This window comes from Erinaceus europaeus, chromosome 13 (assembly GCF_950295315.1).
Source record: "Erinaceus europaeus chromosome 13, mEriEur2.1, whole genome shotgun sequence".
Taxonomy (NCBI): Eukaryota; Metazoa; Chordata; class Mammalia; order Eulipotyphla; family Erinaceidae; genus Erinaceus; species Erinaceus europaeus.
This window is the reverse complement of record NC_080174.1, coordinates 11314903-11335994: the sequence shown is the minus strand read 5'-3', so window position 1 is coordinate 11335994 and position 21092 is coordinate 11314903. Positions and strand designations below refer to the sequence as shown.

The following is a 21092-nucleotide window of genomic DNA, read 5'->3' as shown; positions in this document are numbered from 1 at the left end:
CAGTGTGTCTATTCATGTTCCAGTACCAAACAGTTTTGATGACAATGCCCCTATAATATAATTTGATATCTGGAGTGTGATGCCTCCAGTTTAGTTCTTTCTTCTCAAGATTTTCTTGACAATTCTAGGTCTTTTTCTGGTTCCAGATAAACACTTGTAGCATTTGTTGTATTCTCCTAAAAAATGTGGCTGGGATCTTGGATGGGGATAGCATTAAATTTGTATATGGTTCTGGGTAGTATATTCATTTTGATGTTAATTCTTCCAATCCATGAACATGGAATATCTTTCCAATTCTTTGTGTCTTTTTCTGTTTCCTTGAGTAGTGACTCATAATTTTCAGTATACAAGTCTTTCACTTCTTTGGTTAGGTTTACTCCTAGGTATTTTATTATTTTTGTTGCTATAGTAAAAGGAATTGATCTCTGGATTTCTTCTTCTTCTAACTTCCTGTTTGCTTAGAGGAATGCCACAGGCTTTTTTTCTATGTTAATTTTGTAGCCTGACACTTTACTATATTGCTTGATGATTTCCAAAAGCTTCTTGCTGTATTTCTTAGGTTTTTCCATGTATACTAACATGTCATCAGCAAATAGGGAGAGTTTGACTTTTTTCCAAACTGTAACCCTTCAATTCCTTGCTCCTGCCTGATTGCTATGGCAAGACTGTCCAAAGCTATGTTGCATAATAATGGTGATAGTGGGCAGCCCTGTCTAGTACCTGATCTGAGGGGAAATGCTTCCAATTTCTCACCACTGAGTATGATGTAGGTTTGCTATATATAGACTCCACTATCTTCAGGAATTTTGCATCTATTCCCATTTTTGTAGCGTTTTTGAACATGAAAGGAAATTGGATTTTGTCAAAGTCTTTCTCTGCATGTATTGATATAACCGTATGGTTTTTGGTCTTGCTTTTATTGATGTGGTGGATCGCGTTGATTGTTGATTGATTTACATAGTTTAAACCAACCTTGCATCCCTGGAATAAACCCCACTTGGTCATGATGAACAATATTTTTAATATACTGCTGTATCCAATTATCTAGAATTTTGTACAATATTTTAGCATTATGTTCGTGAGAGATATTGGTGTGTAGTTTTCTTTTTTGGTTGTGTCCCTGTCTGGTTTTGGTATCAGAGTGATGTTGGCTTCATGGAAGCTGGAAGGGAGTATTCCTGTGGCTTCAATCTTCTGAAAGACATTTAAAAGTAGAGGTATTAACTCTTTATTGAAGGTGTTGTAGAATTCATTTGTAAAACCATCTGGTATAGGACTTGTATTCTTGGGAAGGTTTTTTGATAACTGTTTCAATTTTGTTAACTGTGATAGGCCTGTTCATATTATCTAGTTCCTCTTTATTTAATTTTGGAAGTTAGTAGGTATCTAGTAAATCAATCATTTCTTCCAACGTTCTCTAGTTGGTGGTATATAATTGTCTGTAGAAGCCTCACAGGATATGTTGAATTTCTGCTGTGTCTGTTGTGATATCTCCTCTTTCATTTACGATCTGATTCATTTGGGTCTTCTCCCTTTTTTGTTTTGTGAGTCTGGCTAAAGGTTTGTCGATTTTGTTCACTCTTTCTAAGAGCCAACATTTACTTTCATTGATCTTTTGTACTGTTTTTATTTTCAATGTTATTTATTTCTGCCCTAGCTTTAGTTATTTCTGTCCTTCTGGTTGCTTTAGGATTCCTTTCTTCCTCTTCTTCTTCTCCTTCTTCTCCTTCTCCTTCTCCTTCTCCTTCTCCTTCTCCTTCTCCTCCTCCTTCTCCTCCTTCCCCTTCCCCTTCCCCTTCCCCTTCTTCTCCTTCTCCTCCTCCTCCTCCTCCTCCTCTTCCTCCATCTTCATCTTTAAGGTGTGCAATCATGTTGTTTATTTGATCTTTTTCTTGTTTCCTAATGTGTGCTTGTATGGCTATGAACGTCCCTCTTAGTACTGCCTTAGCTGTGTCCCAAATATGTTGATAGCTTATGTCTTCATTTTTCATTGAACTCTTGAAACATTTTGATTTATTTCTTATTTTCCTCTTTAACCTAGTAGTTGTTAAGTAGTGTACTGTTGAGCTTCCACATTTTGGGACTATTACTAGTCTTTATTTTTAAGTGTTAGTTTAATTCCACTGTGTTCTGAGAAGATGCTTGGGATCATTTCAATGCTCTTGAATTGTTGATGCTGTCTTTGTGGCTTAACATATGGTCTATCCTTGAGAATGACCCATGTGTATTTGAGTAGAATGTGTATTCCAGTTTCTTGAGGTGCATGACTCTGAAAATGTCCAATAGTTCTAGTTTATCTATCTCTTCACTTAGCTCCTTCATTTCTTTACTAATTTTCTGCCTGGCTGATCTGTCAAATTGAGAGAGTGGGGTGTTGAAGTCCCCTACTATGACTGTGTTGCTGTTAATATATTTTGGTAGCTTTTTCAGTAGATCATTGATAAATTTAGATGGTTTCTTATTGGGTGCATAGATGTTAGAAATTGTTAAGTCCTCTTGATTGACTGATCCTCTGAGCATTAAGTAGTGTACATCATATATTTTTTAATTTTATTTATTTTAAAGTCTATCATGTCAGATATGAGAATAGCTATTCCTGCTCTTTTTTGTGGGCCATTGGCTTGTATGACAGTTTTCCATCCTTTCACTTTGAGCCTGTGTTTGTCTTGTTGAGGTAGGTGAGTTTCCTGCAGACAGCATATTGTTGGGTTGTGTTTTCTGATCCATCTTCCTAATCTGTGCCTTTTAATAGGTGGACTAAGGCCATTGAAATCTACTGATATCATAGATTGAAGATATTTTAATGGCATCCTTGTAGATTTTTAGAGAGTTCTGATATGTGGCATATTTTGGTGGTCTGACTGCTTATCAGAGACCTTTCAGAACTTCTTTCAGGGCAGGCTTGGTGATAGTTGATTCTTTCAACTGTTACTTGTCTGAGAGGTTTTTATGCCTCCACCTAGTCTGAATGACAGTCTAGCAGGATGCAGTAGTCTTGTTTGAAAGCCTTTCTCATTGAGCATTTGATAGATATCTTGTCATTCTCTTCTGGCCTGTAGTGTTTGTGTGGAGAAGTCTGCTGGTAATCTTATGGGTTTTTCTCTATAGGTAACTCTGTTTTTCTCTTGCAACCTTCAGGGCCCTTGCTTTATCCTTAACTCTCTCTCTCTCATTCCCTCTCTCCCCCTCCCTCTCCCTCTCCCCCTTTTTCCCCCTCTCCCTCCCCCCTCTCCCCCTCTCTCTCCCTCTCCCTCTCCCTCTTTCTCCCCCTCTCCCTCCCCCTCTCCCCCTCTCTCTCCCTCTCCCCCTTTCTCCCCCTCTCCCTCCCCCTTTCTCCCCCTCTCCCTCCCCCTTTCTCCCCCTCTCTCTCCCTCTTCCTCTCCTCCTCTCTCTCCCTCTCCCTCTCCCCCTCTCTCTCCCTCTTCCTCTCCCCTTTTCTTTCCCTCCCCCTCTCTCTCCCCCTCTCTCCCACTCTCTTCCCCTCTCCCCCTCTCTCTCCTCTCTCTCTCCCTCTCCCTCTGCCCCTCTCTCTCCCTCTCCCTCTCCCCCTCTCTCTCCCTCTTCCTCTCCCCCTCTCTCTCCCTTTCCCCCTCTCTCTTCCTCTCCCCTTTTCTTTCCCTCCCCCTCTCTCTCCCCCTCTCTCCCCTCTCTTCCCCTCTCCCCCTCTCTCTCCTCTCTCTCCCTCTCCCTCTGCCCCTCTCTCTCCCTCTCCCTCTGCCCCTCTCTCTCCCTCTCCCTCTGCCCCTCTCTCTCCCTCTCCCTCTTCCCCTCTCTCTCCCTCTCCCTCTGCCCCCTCTCTCCCTCTGCCCCTCTCTCTCCCTCTCCCTCTGCCCCTCTCTCTCCCTCTCCCTCTGCCCCTCTCTCTCCCTCTCCCTCTGCCCCTCTCTCTCCCTCTAGCTCTGCCCCTCTCTCTCCCTCTAGCTCTGCCCCTCTCTCTCCCTCTCCCTCTGCCCCTCTCTCTCCCTCTCCCTCTGCCCTCTCTCTCCCTCTCCCTCTGCCCCCTCTCTCCCTCTCCCCTTCTTTATCTCTCCCCTTCTCTCTCCCTCTCCCCTTCTTTATCTCTCCCCCTCTCTCTCCCTCTCCCTCTCCCCTTCTCTCTATCTCTTCCCCTCTCTCTCCCTCTCCCCCTCTCTCCCCCTCTGCCTTTCCCTCCCCCCTCTTCCCTCTTTCCCTCTCCCTTCCCCATTACCCTCTCCCTCTCCCTCTCCTTCTCCCTCTCTCTGAATAACCCATCCCAGAGCAGTAAAGCCCTAGCAAGAATAGAAGAGAAAGGAGAGAGAACACTGTACTGCTCCACCATCCATGGAGCCCCACATGCTGTTTACCATAGAGCTCCCCATATTGTGCTGGCTCTGGAACTCAGACTCTATGCTCATACAGGGCAGAGGAGCTGTGTCCGATCGATCCACAGATGAGCTGTGTGTTTGTGGAACTGATACCCACAGGGGGGAAAAAAAAACCCGAACCATCAGTGGATCTGAGTCCAGAAACAGGATGAAAAACAGAGTTCCTGCTTTGTCTCAGCTGTCTGGACCAGATCACTTGTAGCTGTGGGCCTGAGTATTCTTTGCTGTCTGTTTCTTTTGAGAAAGAGAGAGAGAGAGATTCCTGAAGAACTTTCTCAGGGTCCTCTGTCACTGTCTTCTTTTGGGAACAGAAAAATGTATGTATCTTTGAGACTGAGCTTAGAGAATTTGTCCTCTGATGATGGCATCTGATGATGGCATCTGATGAGCCACAGGCTGTGGCATTCCTTGCTTCTCTAGAACATTCTTGTGCTCTGCAGCAGAGGTCAAAGGCAGGGCATGCTGGACCCCTGGCTCTGTTGGGGATCCCTTCTGGACAAGGTCAAGTGCATATGTACGTGCACTGCACCCAGTCTGAGAGAGGCTGAGTCTGCCTTCTCCCAGCTGCCAGAAGACTCCATCATCTGGAAATTTCAATGAGGGACACAGAGGGTGCTCCTTTGGGGTGGAGAGCAGGCTAGGAAGGAGGAAGAGAATTCCCAGACAGAATTTGAGAGGAAGAGAGGCAACAGAATCGAGATGGAGGAGAGATCACATCTGCAGGTGTCCACATCCTCTGGTTCCCCAGGATGTTCTAGATAGCGTCTCCATCACCTCTTCCTCCACCTCCCAACACTGGCTGCCAAAATTAGACTACAGAGAAGCGCTGCTTGCCAATAACACTCAGGGACCAGATAATGACTTGCAGATTGGTTTTCTCTTTCCATGTTTGGAATTTGGAAGGGTTTCAAAAGTTGGGGGGGGAGGCTTGTTGTAGGGATGCTTCTGAACACCCTAATAGCTGGCACTGCACTGCTGGAAATGGCCCTGTAGTCTGTCAGGGATTTCAGGGATCACTTGGGTCTCTGGACATGATTAGAAGCCCCCTGGAGTCCCTGCCCAAGTGCCTGAGACACTCTGAAAGTGTCACCCCTGTGGACCCTGGGGGCAGGAGGCCGCCTGTAGCAAAGACCACATTTGGCCAGAAAGACCTAGGAGCATGGAAGCTGCGAATTACTAACAATCTTACAGGATTGGATTTTTGTTTCTCAGTATACTTGCGCAGAGAGAAGCATCAGCTGACAGGAATAAAATGATAAGCTGTCCCAGTGCCAAAACAGGATGAGAAAAACAGCCTCATTCTGTACATTAACTGTGTTTGAAGAGTCAGTGTTAGGAAAATTCTATCCCCTCAGGAAGTTTGCTTTATTATGATTACTATTATTTTTATTACCACCAGAGTTATCACAGGATCAGTGCCTACACTCCCAAGTTCCTAGTTCCCAGGGGCCACTTTATTCCACTCTTTTGCTAGAACAGAGAGAAATTGAGAGGGGGAAAGAGAAACAACTACAGGAAGAGGGGTATAGAGATTTGAACCCTTGCTCACTGAAATGTGTGCACTCAACCGGGTGTGCCATCACCTGGTAAGAGTTCTCAAACATTTAAAATTAAGGAAGGCTATAGACTCCTATGCTGTGGCATCGTGCCTGCATACAGTAGGTTCTTTGTGGAATCTGGCTGATAGCTGCGGAGTAGGGTGGGGACTTAACAACCAACAAAGAAATGCCACACGCTGGCGTCTAAGTGTCACAGGACTCTTCCTGTCTGTGGACAGGACACAGCACACTGCTGGCCTTGGGAGATCTGAGTTGAAGGTACTATGTGCTTGAATACCTGCACACCCACGTGGGAAAAACAGATGTCACCGGGCTGTCACCTTTCCAGGCAGGGGTATCGAGATTGTTTGCTCCTGGACTCTGGGATTTCTTTGAACAAGAGCAGGGTCACTGGTGAATGAGGCCATCACCCTGGGTGGTAACGGAAAAGGAAACTGGCAGCAAAGTCCTCATCCAAGTTGGATAAACTCACTTCTGTGGCCTGGGCACGTTCCCAGGATGTTCAGCCAGATGTGGGGCTGCTGGGGAGTGAGGCCAGGGACATCCCTCACCTCCCCAGGGAAGGTGGGACCTCACCTTTTCTGCCACCCACTTACCTCCAGGCCAATCCCCCCAAAACATTCTTTCTCTCTCAGCAGTCTGTGTGGAGCTGAGATACGGGACCCAGCAACGTGTTTCTTACCTGTAGTCTGTCCTGTGCCCTGTTTGCTTTGGACCCGTCACCACTGAGTCCCCAGTGCAGCATGATTCTGTGCAGCTATGTGGAGCCCAAATGCCTGACCTTCTGGTTTCGTCTTTACTGCTGCATTCGCCCTAAGCTAGGGCCACTTTTCTATTCTGGCGAGTTACAGCTCCATTTACTATGAGTTCCTCTGTATGATTTTTTTTTAATTTCTTGCTAAATTCACAACCTAGTAGAAAATCAGGGACTGAGAAATTTGGGTGTTTTAAAAATAAGATATGTTATTAGATTAAAAAAACAAGAAAAATAAATAAGATATGTATATACTATTTTTCAAATATTTATTTGTATTTGACTGTACAGAAAGAAATTGAAAGGGGTGGGGAGATGGAGAGGGAGAAAGAAAGATAGACACCTGCAGACCTACTTTAGCACTCTAAAAGCTTCCCCCCTGCAGACGAAGACTGGGGGCTTGAGCCTGCATCCTTGTGCACTCAAGGCGGCTTGCCACCGCCCAACCCCAATTATTTTATTTTTAAATTTATGGGACAGAGGGAAATTGAGAAAGAAAGGGAACTAGAGAGGGAAAGAGACACCTGTAGCACTGCTTCACTAATCATGAAGCTCCTGCCCTCAGGTGGGGACCAGGGGCTTTGACTTAGGACCTCGAGCACCACCACATGGTGATGGTATACACCCAACCAAGCGCACCAATGCCCAGCCCCAATATTTGGGTGCTTTTAGCTTGGAGGAACCAGTGAGGACAGAGGTGAAGGATGAGAAGTGAAGAAGAAATAGCAGTGGAAGAGTCATTCAGTTGACTAGGAGAAAGAACAAAAAAATAAAGAAAGAAAGAAAGGAAGGAAGGAAGGAAGGAAGGAAGGAAGAAAGAGAGAGAGAGAGAAAGAAAGAAAGAAAGAAAGAAAGAAAGAAAGAAAGAAAGAAAAGAAAGCTAATTCTACATTAAAAGGATAAAAAATACTGCTCCATGCAGAGTGGAGATTTTTGACAGGCAAGAGTTCATTTCTTCAGTGTCTGCTTGATAGGACAGTCATCCTGTCGTCTCCACACAAGCTGGGTCCATCCTGGTGTCGCCACACTCTCAGTACTTTCCACCTCTCCTCATCCACCCTCCTCCTGTATTTACATTAAGCTCATCACTTAGTCTGATTGGATATATTAATTGCAAATGACAGAAACCCAACTCACTCTCCCTCACACAGAAAAGCAATAGATGGGCTTCTGTGTGCTGCAGAGAATGTTCTGGAAACTTCCTGTTTCCTAGGGAAAAGTGGAAGAAGCAGATCCTTATGACTAGAACCAGGATTTGGCCACCCCGGCTTTTGATTCTTCTACACGTTGCTCAGCTCTGTTCTGCAGATGGAAGTTTTGTGTACCAGGAAGGTGCTACTTTACAAGCCTCTGAAGCTTGGTAGCCTTAGAGGAGAGGTTTCTGTGCCCCCAGAAAAATGCCCTTAACTCGGACCTAACACCGCACAGAAGAGCAGAGCAGGGACTCCACTGTCTAGCTTTGGCCATGATCCATAGAATGGGATCTATTTCTAGAAGAAAAGCCAAAAAGTGGGGGGGAAGGAACCTGGATGAGAGTGGGGGAGCTCCGCAGCCCACTGTCTATAAACCTTTCAGCTCAGCACGAACAGCACAAAGGCCCCCAACCTGACCTGCAGCATAAGAGCAAATTAAATCCTATCGGGGGGGGGGGGGGGATGACCTGCCAATCACTTAGCAAGTGGCCTGGGTCATCTCTGAGCATCTCCCCCAGGTGTGTGGCTAGGGCCCCCAGAGTCTCCATTGTAACAGACAGATGTGGAGTCAGCACATTGCTTTATCCTGGCCTCAGCTTTGTCTATTGCATCTCTCTTAGCAGATGAATGCCTCTCCCTGCCCCTCTGTTCCTCCCCGTGAAAGACGCAGTCGAGCTTCCTTTGAGGGGCGGTGGACAGCATTGATGTGTTCTTTCCTATGGGTGTCAGACCTTTCTTTTCATTGCCACGACCTACCTTTATCACTGGGGCTCGGTGCCTGCACTATGAATCCACCACTCCCAGTGATATCTCTTTCTCTCTCTCCCTCCCTCAGTCCCTCCCTCCCTTCCTCCCTCTCTTTCTCTCCCCCTTTCTTTATCCCTCTCACTCCCTTTCTTCCTTTCTCCCTCTCTTTCCCTTTCTCTCTGTTCCTCTCTTTCTCCCTCTCTCCCTTTCTCCCTCTTTCCCTTTCTCTCTCTCTATCCCTCTCTCTTTTTCCCTTTCTTTCTTTCTTTCTTTCTTTCTTTCAGTAGATAGAGAGAAATTGGGAAGGGTAGGAGAGATAGAAAAGGGGAGAGAATGAGCAACACCTGTAGCCTTTCTTCACTATTCATGAAGAGCCCCCACACATACCACCTGCAGGTGGGGACCAGAGGCTTGGACTCAGGTCCTTGCAGACTCAACTGGGTGTGTCACCACCTGGTGTTGATGGTAGGCAGAGTTTTCAGGCTAGAGGTGATTGTTGTCCTTGTCACAGCTGCCCGCAGGCCCATACTGCCTTTCCTCAAAGTTCGAGGGGAAATTGTGCAAGTTAGCTTTCTCACCTAGCTGGGCAGGTGAGTAACTTGGGCATGAATATTCATGAGGGATTTTGCATAGTACCTGGATTGGTGCTGGGGGAGGGGAGAGGAACAGGACTGGCTGTCCCTTGAGCAGCGCCAGTCTGCCATTATACACATCCCCTCTCACCCCACTCCCTGGGTGTCCTAGGCTCTGCCCTCTCTGAGCATCTCTCTTCTCTTTCTGCATGTGCAGGCGTGTACACGTTTCTGTCCAGCACCCTCAAGTCTCTGGAGGAGAAGGACCACATCCACCGAGTCCTGGACAAGATCACTGACACCTTGATCCACCTTATGGCCAAAGCTGGTCTGACTCTGCAGCAGCAGCACCGCCGCCTGGCCCAGCTTCTCCTCATCCTCTCCCACATCAGACACATGAGGTGAGGCCTCCCCAGGGAGTGTCTGTGGGGCAGGTGGAACCCCAGCAAGTCCCCAAAGGAAGATTATAGCCTGCCCAGGAACTATCTTACTATGTGAGATGCAGATAGTAAGCTCGCTTTGGGGTGACGGGGTCAAGAGATAGCTCCTCTGCTAAGACAGATGCCGCGGACCTGGGGTTGAACCCTGGCATCATGTGAGAACATCACAGCACCAGGGAGAGCTCCAGTACTGTGATCTCTCTCTCTCTCTCTCTGTCTCTCTGTCTCTCAGTATCAGAAATAGAATGAAAGAGTTGGCCAGGAAGAAGCAGAAGGAGGCCCTAACAAGAACAGGAAGTGTGTGTGTGGGAGAAGCAGTACACATGGGACAGTTCCAAGCACATAATAAGTATGAATATGGCGGGGCATGGAAATAGGCACTCAGTCTGTCTGTCTGGGCCAAGTGGGCACAGATCAAATTAGGCGTCAGGGAGGAAGTGATACTTAGATTCAGTCTAAAGTGTTTGCAAGGTCTCTCTCCGTAGAGGGGTAGTGGGGGCATGGGAAGGGTAGGTGCAATGTGCAGGTCAGGAGACCACACCAAGGTTTTGTCCCTTGTCAAGCAGCGAAGTCTGTGACACCGCTGCTTTGGAGACATCTTCTGGTGTCACACTCTTCCTTCTTCCTCCTGGAAAACCTGAATGAGAGACCCTTGGTTCTGGTGTCTCCTGGATAATGCACCAAAGGCTCTAACATTCTCAGAGCCATCTTGGGTCAGTAAGTGGGGCTGTGAGTTCCCATTGCCCTGGACTTGGACACCACCTGTCTCTCTGTACCTACTTACCCAATTTCTGTCTTTTTAAGAAATAAAAAATACATAATAAATAAACTAAATAAAATAAATATTTATGTATTTATCCTGGTAGAAACAGAAATGGAGAGGGAAGGAAGAGATGACTGAGAGAGCTAGAGAGAGACACCTGCAGTGCTGCTTCAGTACTCTTGACGCTCCGTGCCCCCCACACCCCTGCACCCTTCCCGTGCATGTAGGGACTGGGGGCTTAATTTAACCCTGGGTCCTTGTGCATGGTAACATGTGTGACCAACCAACTTCTATCTTGGTCCTTTCAAATCCTTCCACCCGGAGAACCCATTCTCATACCAGATCTGATCAGGTCATCATCCTAGTTCCTCTGGAAGGAAGGAAGGAAGGGAGGAAGGAAGGAAGGAATGGAGGGAGAAAGGAAGGAAGGAAGGAAGGAAGGAAGGAAGGAAGGAAGGAAGGAAGGAAGGAAGGAAGGAAGATAGAAAGAGCTGGGCAGTAGCACAGTGGGTTAAGTGCAGGTGGCGAAAAGTGCAAGGGATGGCGTAGGGATCCCGGTTCAAGCCCCCAGCTCCCCACATGCAGGGGGGTCGCTTCACAAGCGGTGAAGCAGGTCTGCAGGTGTCTGTCTTTCTCTCCTCCTCTCTGTCTTCCCCTCCTCTCTCCATTTCTCTCTGTCCTACCCAGCAACAACAACAGCTATGACAACAATAACTACAGCAAGCGTGACAACAAGGGCAACAAAATGGAAAAAATGGCCTCTGGGAGCAGTGGATTCGTAGCACAGGCACTGAGCCCAGCGATAACGCTGAAGGCCAGAAAAAGAAAAGAAAAGAGAGCAAAGAGAGACTAACTAGAGCACTGCTAATTCTGGGTTATGATGGTGCTAGATATTGAACTTGGAACCTCAGAGCCTCAGGCATCAAAGTCTTTTTTGCATAACCATTATGCTATCTCCCGAGCCCCTTAACCATGGTTTCAATTAAGCAAACAAAGATCCCTTCAAGGGGCAACTGAGACCGAGTCATTGTTAAGATCGCCATTGCTTAGATGTTCTGTTTCTGTTGGCTCCTCTCCAGCTACGAAAAAACACAACCACCTTCTAGGATGTTCTGGTCCTACCTATGTAAGATACAGGATTCTCTCTTTTAAGGTGATTTTTAAGTAATGATTGAACATTGTTTTACAGAATTAGCTGATATCACGTGTATTTTCTTACTCATCTGTTGTGCATGCAAGTCACCCCATTTCTCACTAAAGTTCAATGGACTCCTCTTAACTTAGCCCCCATCCTGCTGAAACCAACTTCGTCCTCACATTTTACAAGAGACAGCTGCATTATTCATGAGAACCAAGACAGCAGGATGATGACTCAACAGAGGAGTAGTGGGATGTATGTACACAGTGAAACTGTGCTCAGCAGTCTAGATGGATGCGATTGTATTGTCTACAACGAAATGGATGGAAACTGGAGGCCGTCGTGCTAAGTGAGAGTAGTAAGGGTGTCAAGACAAGGACCCTGTGGTTTCACTTATACACAGAATACAGATGACTAGAGCAAAATAACTTGCAAAAAAAAAAAAGTGATGCAAATTTCTTTTCAAAGAAATAACCAGCTAGATAGAGATTGTTCTTCTCCATTGGGGTCAGAGCACCTTTGTGACTAGGAGAAGAAGGAAGTCAGAGGGGAATGACAGGGAAAATGTCACTTGTCTGCTATTCTTTCAGGCCATCAGACTCAGCATTTTTTTTTTAATTTCTTTTTTGGAGGGTTAAAGGTTTACAGTTGTTAGTAAAATACAATTGTCGGTACATGTGTAACACTTCCCAGTTTTCCACGTAACAATTCAACCCTCTCTAGGTCCTCCTCTGCCATCATGTTCCAGGACCTGAACCCTCCTTGCCACCCCAGAGTCTTTTACTTTGGTCCAATACACCAGCTCCAGTCCAAGTTCTGCTTAGTGTTTTCCCTTCTGATCTTGTTTTTCAGCTTCTGTCTATGAGTGAGGTCATCCCATATTCATCCTTCTGTTTCTGTCTTTTCTCACATAACATGATATCTTTAAGCTCTACCCTAGATAGGATGAAGAATATGAATTCATCAAGACACAGCCTTTTTGAACAAGTAGCTGTGTTTCTAGTACTTGGTATTCCTGTAGGACTGTAGGATGGGCAGTGTGTGTGTGTGTGTGTGTGTGTGTGTGTGTGTGTGTGTGTGAGAGAGAGAGAGAGAGAGAGAGAGAGAAAGAGAATGAGAGAGAGAGAGAGAGAGATAATGCCTTCTGCGTACATTCATGGGAAAACTTGGGTTTAGCACATGCTGGAGTACAGCAGTGTTCCGATCTCTTCTCTCACTCACATTCTCTTTTGTGAAATAGAAAAAAAAATCTTTTCACAATTTTTCCTGTTTCATCCTTTTACAAAAATTTTTTTTTTTTCTGTTGCTTTCTTCCCCCTTGAAGAACCATGGCATTATGAGGTTAGACAGGTCTCAGATGTGCGTCATTGAAAATCTATGCATACAGTCCCCTCTGTCCTGATTTACAGCTCCCTTCCCCCAGCCCCCCAGCTTTCCTCTTCCCTCCTGGGGACCACTCATTGGCCTTCCAGTTCAGATGTTTCTTACAGTTTCATTGAGCTCATCGGTTTGGTTTCTCTGTGATGTGGTGACAACAGAGGACTGTGGAAGGAAGCCATCTGTCTAAGAAAGTCCCAGAATGGCTCTTTTATTGGGAAGAGAGAGATGGGTTTAGCCTCTTTGAGGTGTTCCTCATCTGTCCTTACCTGTAGTCTGAGCATCCCAGGAGCTCAAGATGGTTTAAAGTGGATCTCTCTCTCTCTCTCTCTCTCTCACACACACACACACACACACACACACACACACTAGAGGGGCTGAGAGAGAGAGAATAATGTTTATGCAAATAGACTTTAATGCCCAAGGCTCCAAGATCCCAGGTTCAATTCCCCACACTACCATAAGCCAGAGCTGAGCAGTACTCTGGTTAAAAATGTTTTTAAATAAGCGGGGAAGCAATTACAGAAGCCAGACCTTCTACCTTCTGCAACCCTCAACGACCCTGGGTCCATGCTCCCAGAGGGATAGAGAATGGGAAAGCTACCATGGGAGGGGGTGGGTTATGGGGATTGGGTGTTGGGAATTGTGTGGAGTTGTACCCCTCCTACCTTATGCTTTTGTTCACTAATCCTTTCTTAAATAAAAAATTAAAAATAATAATAATAATAAACATTAAAAATTATTTATTAAATAAAGGGGGTGTGGTTGAGTGCACATGTTACAGTGCACAAGGACCATATTCAAGCACCCAGTCCCCACCTGCAGGTAGGGAAGTTTCACGAGTGGTGAAGCTGGGCTGCAGGTGTCTCTCTCTGTCTCTCTCACCCTCTCTCTTCCCCTACCCTCTCAATGTCTGGTTGTATGAATTCAAATTGTACCCCTCTTATCCTATGGTTTTGCCAGTGTTTCCTTTTTTATAAATAAAATCAAAGATAATAATAAATTTAAATAAATAAATGGAGGGCCAGTAAAATATCTTACTTGGATAGCACACAGATTTGCTTTGTGTGTGACTCAACTTCAAGCCTGCTCCACTGCACTGAAGGAATGTTGGTGCTGTGGTCTCTTTCCCTCTGTCTCAAAAAAAAAAAAAATGGAACGGGGCCAGGTGCTGGCGCATCTGGTTGAGCGCACATGTTACAGTGAGCAAGGACCCAGGTTCAAGCCTCCGGTCCCCACCTGCAGGGGGAAAGCTTCACAAGTGGTGAATCAGGGCTGCAAGTGTCTCTCTGTCTCTTTCCCTCTCTATATGCCCTCTTCCTCTCTATTTCTGGCTGTCTCTATCAAATAAATAAAGATAATAAAAATTTTAAATTAATTTTTAAAAAAAATGGGACAGGAGATTTGGAAGTGACCATGCTAAGTAGAACAAGTCAGGAAGTGAAACAAAGAACTTGCACAATAATCTGCAGAATGACCAGACTGACTGGAGGTCAAGCCAACCCATCTGGGCGATTTCACCAATTCTGGGCCTATTGTTTCTTTCAGATGGAGAGACAGAGAGAGACACAGAGAGAGAGAGAGGGAGAGATATCAGAGCACTGGAACTCCCCCTGGTGCCATGCATGGCTTTGCCAAGTGAAACCCATGTGGAAAAGCACACAGGGCAAGGCAAGGCTAGCAAGGACCCTGTTTATTTGCTGAAGTGAGTCTCCAGGCCCAAACTGACTCTTAGATTCTGGGAAAACTGTAATGAGCCTTGGAAGAAGTAAAGAAGCTGGGTGGCGGATGTGGCAAGTCTTATATACACAACGCTAGGTGCTAACCCATGCCCTCTGTTTTTATTTGTGGTTAATGTGTTCCAAGGTGGTAAGATAACAGTGTCACACCACACCCAGCACCAAAGTTCTGTGTCCCACCCTCCTACTCCCCAAAAATAACCACTGTAATTCTCGTCTTAGAAACAGTTGGCTTCTTTCTTCTCCTCCTCCTCCTCCTCGTTCTTCTTCTTTTCCAAGTTCATGTGTATTAGACTCCTAGATTCCACATATGAGTGAAACCATCCAGTAGTTGTTTTTCATCTCTTTACTTATTTGGGGAAGTATAATCACCTCCAGTTCTGTCCATTTTGTTCCAAAGGACATATCCTCTTTTTTGATTGCAGAATAATATTTATGGAATATATGGATCAGAACTTCTTTAGGCAGTCATCTGCAGATAGGCATTTAGGCTGCTTTCACTCTCCAGCCACTGTGAATGATGCAGCTATGAATGTGACGATGCATATATCCCTGTGGATGAGTGTATGTCCGCTGAGTAAATACAAAAGAGTGGTACAGCTTGATCATTCAGTTTTTATTTATTTAAGGGCTTTCTTTCTAGTTTATAGTTTTCCATTGGGCATGCCCCTTTAAATTTTAATATTGCCAAGCCCATGTTCAATTGCAAAAAAAAAAAAAAAAAACTAATACTGATGTGCAAAATAATAATAATGATGATGTTGATGGGGGGGGAGATAGCATAATGGTTATGCAAAGAGATTCCTATGCCTGAGGCTTCTAAGTCCTAGGTTCAACCCACCACCACCACCACAAGCCAGAGTTGAGCAGTGCTCTGGCTGAGAGAGAGAGAGGGAGGGAGAGAGAGAGAGAAAGAGAGAGGGAAAGAGAGAAACTTGCTTAGGGACCAGGCGGTGCTGCACCTCGTTGAGCGCACATGTAACAGTGCTCAAGGACCCGGGTTCATGGGTTCATGCCCTGGGTCCGCACCTGCAAGGGGAAAGCTTTGCAAGTGGTGAAGCAGGGCTGCAGGTGTCTCTCTGTCTCTCTCTCCCTTTCTATCTCCACCTTCCTCTCAATTTCTAGCTGTCTCTGTCAAGTAAATAAAGATAATAAAATAAATTTTAAAAATAGAGAAATACAGAGTTGGGCGGTAGTGCAGTGGGTTAAGCGCGTGTGGCATGAACTGTAAGGACCGACTTAAGGATTCCTGTTTAAGCCCCCGACTCCCCACCTGCAGGGGAGTCACTTCACAGTGGTGAAGCAGGTCTGCAGTGTCTATCTTTCTCTCCCGCTCTCTGTCTTCCCCTCCTCTCTCAATTTCTCTCAGTCCTATTCAACAACAATGACGTCAACAATAACTACAACAATAAAACAACAAGGGCAACAAAAGGGGATAAATAAATTTTAAAAAATTAAAAATAGAGAAATAAGGGTAAGTGGATGATAGTGCAATGGGTTAAGTGCACATGGTGCAAAGCACACAGACTGGCTTAAGGATCCCGGTTTGAGCCCCGACTCCCCACCTGCAGGGGAGTCGCTTCACAGGCATTGAAGCAGGTCTGCAAGTGTCTAGCTTTCTCTCCCCCTCTCTGTCTTCCCCTCCTCTCTCCATTTCTCTCTGTCCTATCTAACAACGACAACATCAATAGCAACAACAATAATAACTACAACAACAATAAAAAAACAAACAAGGGCAACAAAAGGGAAAATGAATAAATAAATTTTAAAAATTAAAATAATAAAAAAATAGAGAAATCAATAATGATGATGATGATGATTTATTATTGACACTCCATCAACTGAACTGCCCCCGCTGTGTCTCCCGCCCCGCAGTAACAAAGGCATGGAACACCTGTACAGCATGAAGTGCAAGAACGTGGTCCCCCTCTACGACCTGCTTCTGGAGATGTTGGATGCCCACCGCCTGCATGCCCCTGCCAACCGGGGGGCCGCTGCCACCATGGAGGAGATGAGCCAGGGCCCACTGGCCACCAATGGCCAGGCGTCACATTCTTTGCAAACCTACTACATTACAGGAGAGGCAGAGAACTTCCCCACCATCTGAGAGCCGCCCCCCCCACCCCGCCCCCCAAAACACCAGTTGACCCTGCTTTTCCTTCCCCAGCCCCCTCCCTCCCAATGCCACCGCCACCAAAATTCTTGGAGCCCTGCAGCCTCTTCCATGCTCTACCCCTCCCATCGGGCCCCCAACACTGTTGCAGAATCTGGCGCCTGCATGCACCACCACCACCACCACCACCACCAAGGGCAGTTCTCTTGCTTGCTCCATTCTTAGGGGCGCGCCCCCTGTCAGGAATAATGGCACTTCAGGGCTCCATTTCCTGGTACCTTGGCAGGCCTATTCCCTTTGCAACAAAGTGACCAGGCTTGAGGATTCCTGTCACTTGCTTCTCCTGACTCAACTCAGTTTCTCAGCCAGGGATCAGAGGACTCTGCATTTAAGTTAAGCTCCTTGGAGACTAGAGGATTTCACCTCTGTGAAGCACTTTCCCCACCCCCCCTTTTTTAATAGATTGAAGAGAAAGTCGCAGGGAAGGATCTGAAAAGTGGCTCCTGTCGTTGCTGACTGGAAGAAGGCTAGGTCAGGTGTTTCTGAAATCACCTTCTTGTATTCCTATAATCGTCTGTCATTTAGTTCAGGCGATGCCTTCACGCTTGGGCTCTGTTGCATAGAGGGAACAGACTCTTCCGTGATTGTCTACTCACCCCCTCCCCATAGGAATACAAAATGTGCATGTGCATAAGACTTAAATCAGCTTAATCACTGCACCTTCAGATTTTCTGCAAGTTCTACCATTGACTTTTGAGAGCATGGGGAAGTTATGGGTTCTTGTTCCCGTGAACCTGTGCAAAACAGCAAATTGGTCCCAATTAAGTTTGCCTCTAAGAGATTAAAAAAAATCTCTCATTCTATTCTCTCTCTCTCTCTCTCTCTCCTTTCTTTTTCTTTCTTTCCCTTTAACTCTCATCATAGAAAAAGAAAGCCCTCACTTCCAGACTTGCTGTACTCAGCTTTTTGCTGGCATAGCCTCACGTCTATCAGCAGAGGGCGCTCTACTTGGATCTTCCTGACGTGCAATTTGTATTGAAGGTGAATTAATCACCCGTAGGTCCCAGTCCTAGGCTTGAAGTAGGAGTTTGAATGAGCTGGAACCTGGGTGACACTGTCAACTGTGGAACACTGGGCGAAACAGTAAATGTATATGATTATTGTAGGTACTGGAGAACAAGAGCCTGGGGGTAGTTCTGGGGTTTTTGTTTTGTTTTGTTTTTTTAGCAACAGCTGCATTCTTTTCTGGGCCCTATGCCCTCTGTGCATGGCCTGGGGACATAGGAACACTCAGGCTAACTGGACTTGGGCAGGCTACACACGCCCTTGATTGGTTGGGTAGAATTTGCTTATTCTCCCAAATCAGGACATTCAGCTTTATAAACCAGGAGTTCAAGAGCCAAAACTGGGACTTAAGGTGTCCTTAAACTGAGGGATTCTTAGGTTGATTTTAAAAAAAACAACAATCCATACAGTTTCAAGGCAGCCTGCTAGAAGTTTTGGTCTGTCTAGGACAGTTAGGGGTCATTTCTTCTTATCAGTTGAAAAGTTAGTTGAATTCCCTCTAGTTACTATGACGGCCCCATAATTCCATCACCCTTAAGAGGGTTATGTGTTAGCCAACTGCTTAACTGAGCTTCTAGAACTTCTTTTGGGACATCTGTTTGAAAAAGTAGATATCATTCAATTCTGATTGCCCAGGAGGTGATCATGTAAGGACTGGGAGCTTGGGAGCCAACCCCCACTCCCACCCACCCTCACCCCCCAAAAAGGAGTTGTCTTTTCATATATGTCCATCTAGATTGGGGGGAAACTTTATGTACCTGCATTAAGAATATGGTCAGAACCTAATTCTTTGGTTGTTGTTCTTTGTTTAAGAAGCACCTTATATAGTATAATATATATTTTTTTGAAATCGCAATGCTTGTTTATCAGACAATTGAATGTAGTAGTTCTGTTCTGGATTTTATTTGACTGGGTTAACATACAAAACCAACAAAAAATATGTAGTTTTTTTTTAAAAAATAGTTACCATGTATGCAGTTTGTTGACGCCTAAGGCCTGGTGATTATTCATTTAAATGAAAATCACATTTCATATCAACTTTTATATCCACAGTAGATTAAAAAAATAGCACTAATCCATATGCCTATTGTTGGGTATTGAATGATAGACAATCTTATGTAGCAGAGATTATGCCTGAAAGGGAAAATTATTCAGGGCAGCTAATTTAGCTTTACCAAAATATCAGTAGTACTATTTTTGGACAGTAGCTAATGGGTCTGTGGGTTCTTTTTAATGTTTATACTTAAATTTTCTTTTTAAAAAATAAAAACAAACAAAAAATTTCTACAACTATAGGTGATGTAATACCAGCTAAATCCAAACTATGACACACACAGAGTGAACGGTTTTACATTATTCATCTACTGTGTTTGTATTCTTGTTAAGGTACTACTACGTTTGAAATGGGCAGAGAACACCAGATGGCTGGAATGTGAGCCCGGGAGTTTCAAATCATTTTAGAAGAATCTCTTTCTATTCTTATTTGAAGTGCCACTAATTGACAGCTGACTCTTTGTGGGTGGTTTTATTGTTGGAGTGAAGGAGACCATGTTGGGTCCTCCCCCACACTCTGAGGCAGTTTAGAGTTTGGAAGATATGCTAGACCACATGGTCATATGGGAAAGGAAGTTTGGGAATTTGGAGAATGGGCAGTTAAGGAGCCCTGAAAGTATTTTGAGATAGTTCAATACTTCTGCCTGGGACATTACACCAGTGTTCAAGAGTCTCTTTCTGCACTCCAAACCTCAAAAGAATCAGCTTCATTGGACAGCCTTTGCTAAAAAAGCAGCTTGGGTTCTTAGAAAGGACAGTAATATCTTCAGCACAGTCCAAGGGGTAGGGTAGCTAGTGGTCTGTATTTTTCTTAGCAATCGACTTGTTTCAGACTAACAGTCATGATTCTGTAATACTGTCATCAAAAGAAAAGCTAGTTTATCCAAAGAAAAGGCCCTACATAGGTTGCACAATTCAGTCCCTATGGAAGCGGAATCTTTGAGCAGATTTAACTGGTAACTGTGCAGTGTTTCATCATTCCATATCCCATACCTTTGAGCATGGGACATTTAAGGAAATTACTGATTATTTCCTTATAGTCACATTAAGGAGTTCTCACATTAAAATCTTACACACTGAAATTATCACTGATGTAAGACCACTGGTCTAGAGTACCCCAACCTAAAACCAGTTCCAAATCCCTTCTTCTCCATACTTCCCAGCTCAGATGAACTGAATACTGGGAACATTTACTAGGGCCACGCAGATGTCTGACCAGTTACTGGAAAGACCTGTGGCATCAAGCGGTAGCCCATTAGGCTGCCATGATGCTTTTTGGTGGAAGTCCTGGGAGGTTGATTCACACTACACACTTCCTTGGTGAACACCCTGAAAGCTTAAGACCCTCTCAGCTGGAGCAAATGAATTAAACTGTGGTTCCCAGTAGCTACCTTTTCACCAGTGTGACTCCTCTGTTTCTGTCTGCCTGTATCCCCATTCCATGTGGATTCAAGGGATTGTGGACTCTTTCAAAGTCATTGACAAGGTGTTTTCCAAAAACTCGCTGCCTCACTCTGGCATTTCAATTTTGCACTGTCTTTCAGAGAGTCAAGACAACATTTCTGTCCTTATTACTATTATTATTATTTTCTTGCATCCAAATGTGCCTGAACTTTTCCAATATGTAAATGCTGCCGTGTTCCAAACCCATCTTTGGTGTGTTTGTACAGAGCTGTGCACCCTGGAAAGACCCGTGAGCAGGTACCTGAGACACAGACCCCTTTGCCTTCCCAGAGAGGTCATTGGTGATAGCGACTTGAATTAATCAGTGACATTATGCCAGTTTATGTGCTGTCTCACAGCTTAGAGACAATACTTCTTGTGTCCTACACATCCTTCTGTGCAGAGCTCATGTTTCATGGGAAAAGACTCACACGCCATGTGGTATTTGATGGATCAACCCCTCCCCCTTTTCGCTTATGCCTACGGTTATTGATTATTGATGTGATTCTGTTTTTGTCGCCGCTTTGCTTGGTTCAAAAAGGAAGCACACTTGTAAACTTCTTTTGCACCTTTAAAAGAAAAAACATAGCTAAGAATCCAGTGGGATGCTCCAGCAGCTGTAAACAGTTTTCTCAGTCTATTTGATGTTCAAATAAAGTATTAAATGGACAATGCAGGTTTGGCTTTTGTCAAGTGTCACTTTTGCCTCATGGTTCACGACAGACTAAGATGAGTGATGAAAGGAATCCATGATCCACTGCAATCCCTGACTGTCAGTCAGTCTGGTGCA

At 45.1% G+C, this 21092-nt stretch overlaps 1 protein-coding gene across 2 annotated transcripts in view; it reads left to right on the top strand.

The window, feature by feature from the left end:
- ESR1 (estrogen receptor 1) overlaps window positions 1-18157 on the top strand; it is a 488249-nt gene extending 470092 nt beyond the window's left edge. For both annotated transcript variants that reach the window (XM_060205321.1, XM_007516044.3), the window contains exons 8-9: window positions 9389-9572; window positions 16504-18157. In XM_060205321.1, coding sequence (XP_060061304.1) covers window positions 9389-9572; window positions 16504-16735 — 416 coding nt within the window. In that variant the 3' untranslated portion in view covers window positions 16736-18157. The remainder of the gene's footprint in view (window positions 1-9388; window positions 9573-16503) is intronic.
- The last annotated feature ends 2935 nt before the right edge of the window (window positions 18158-21092 follow it).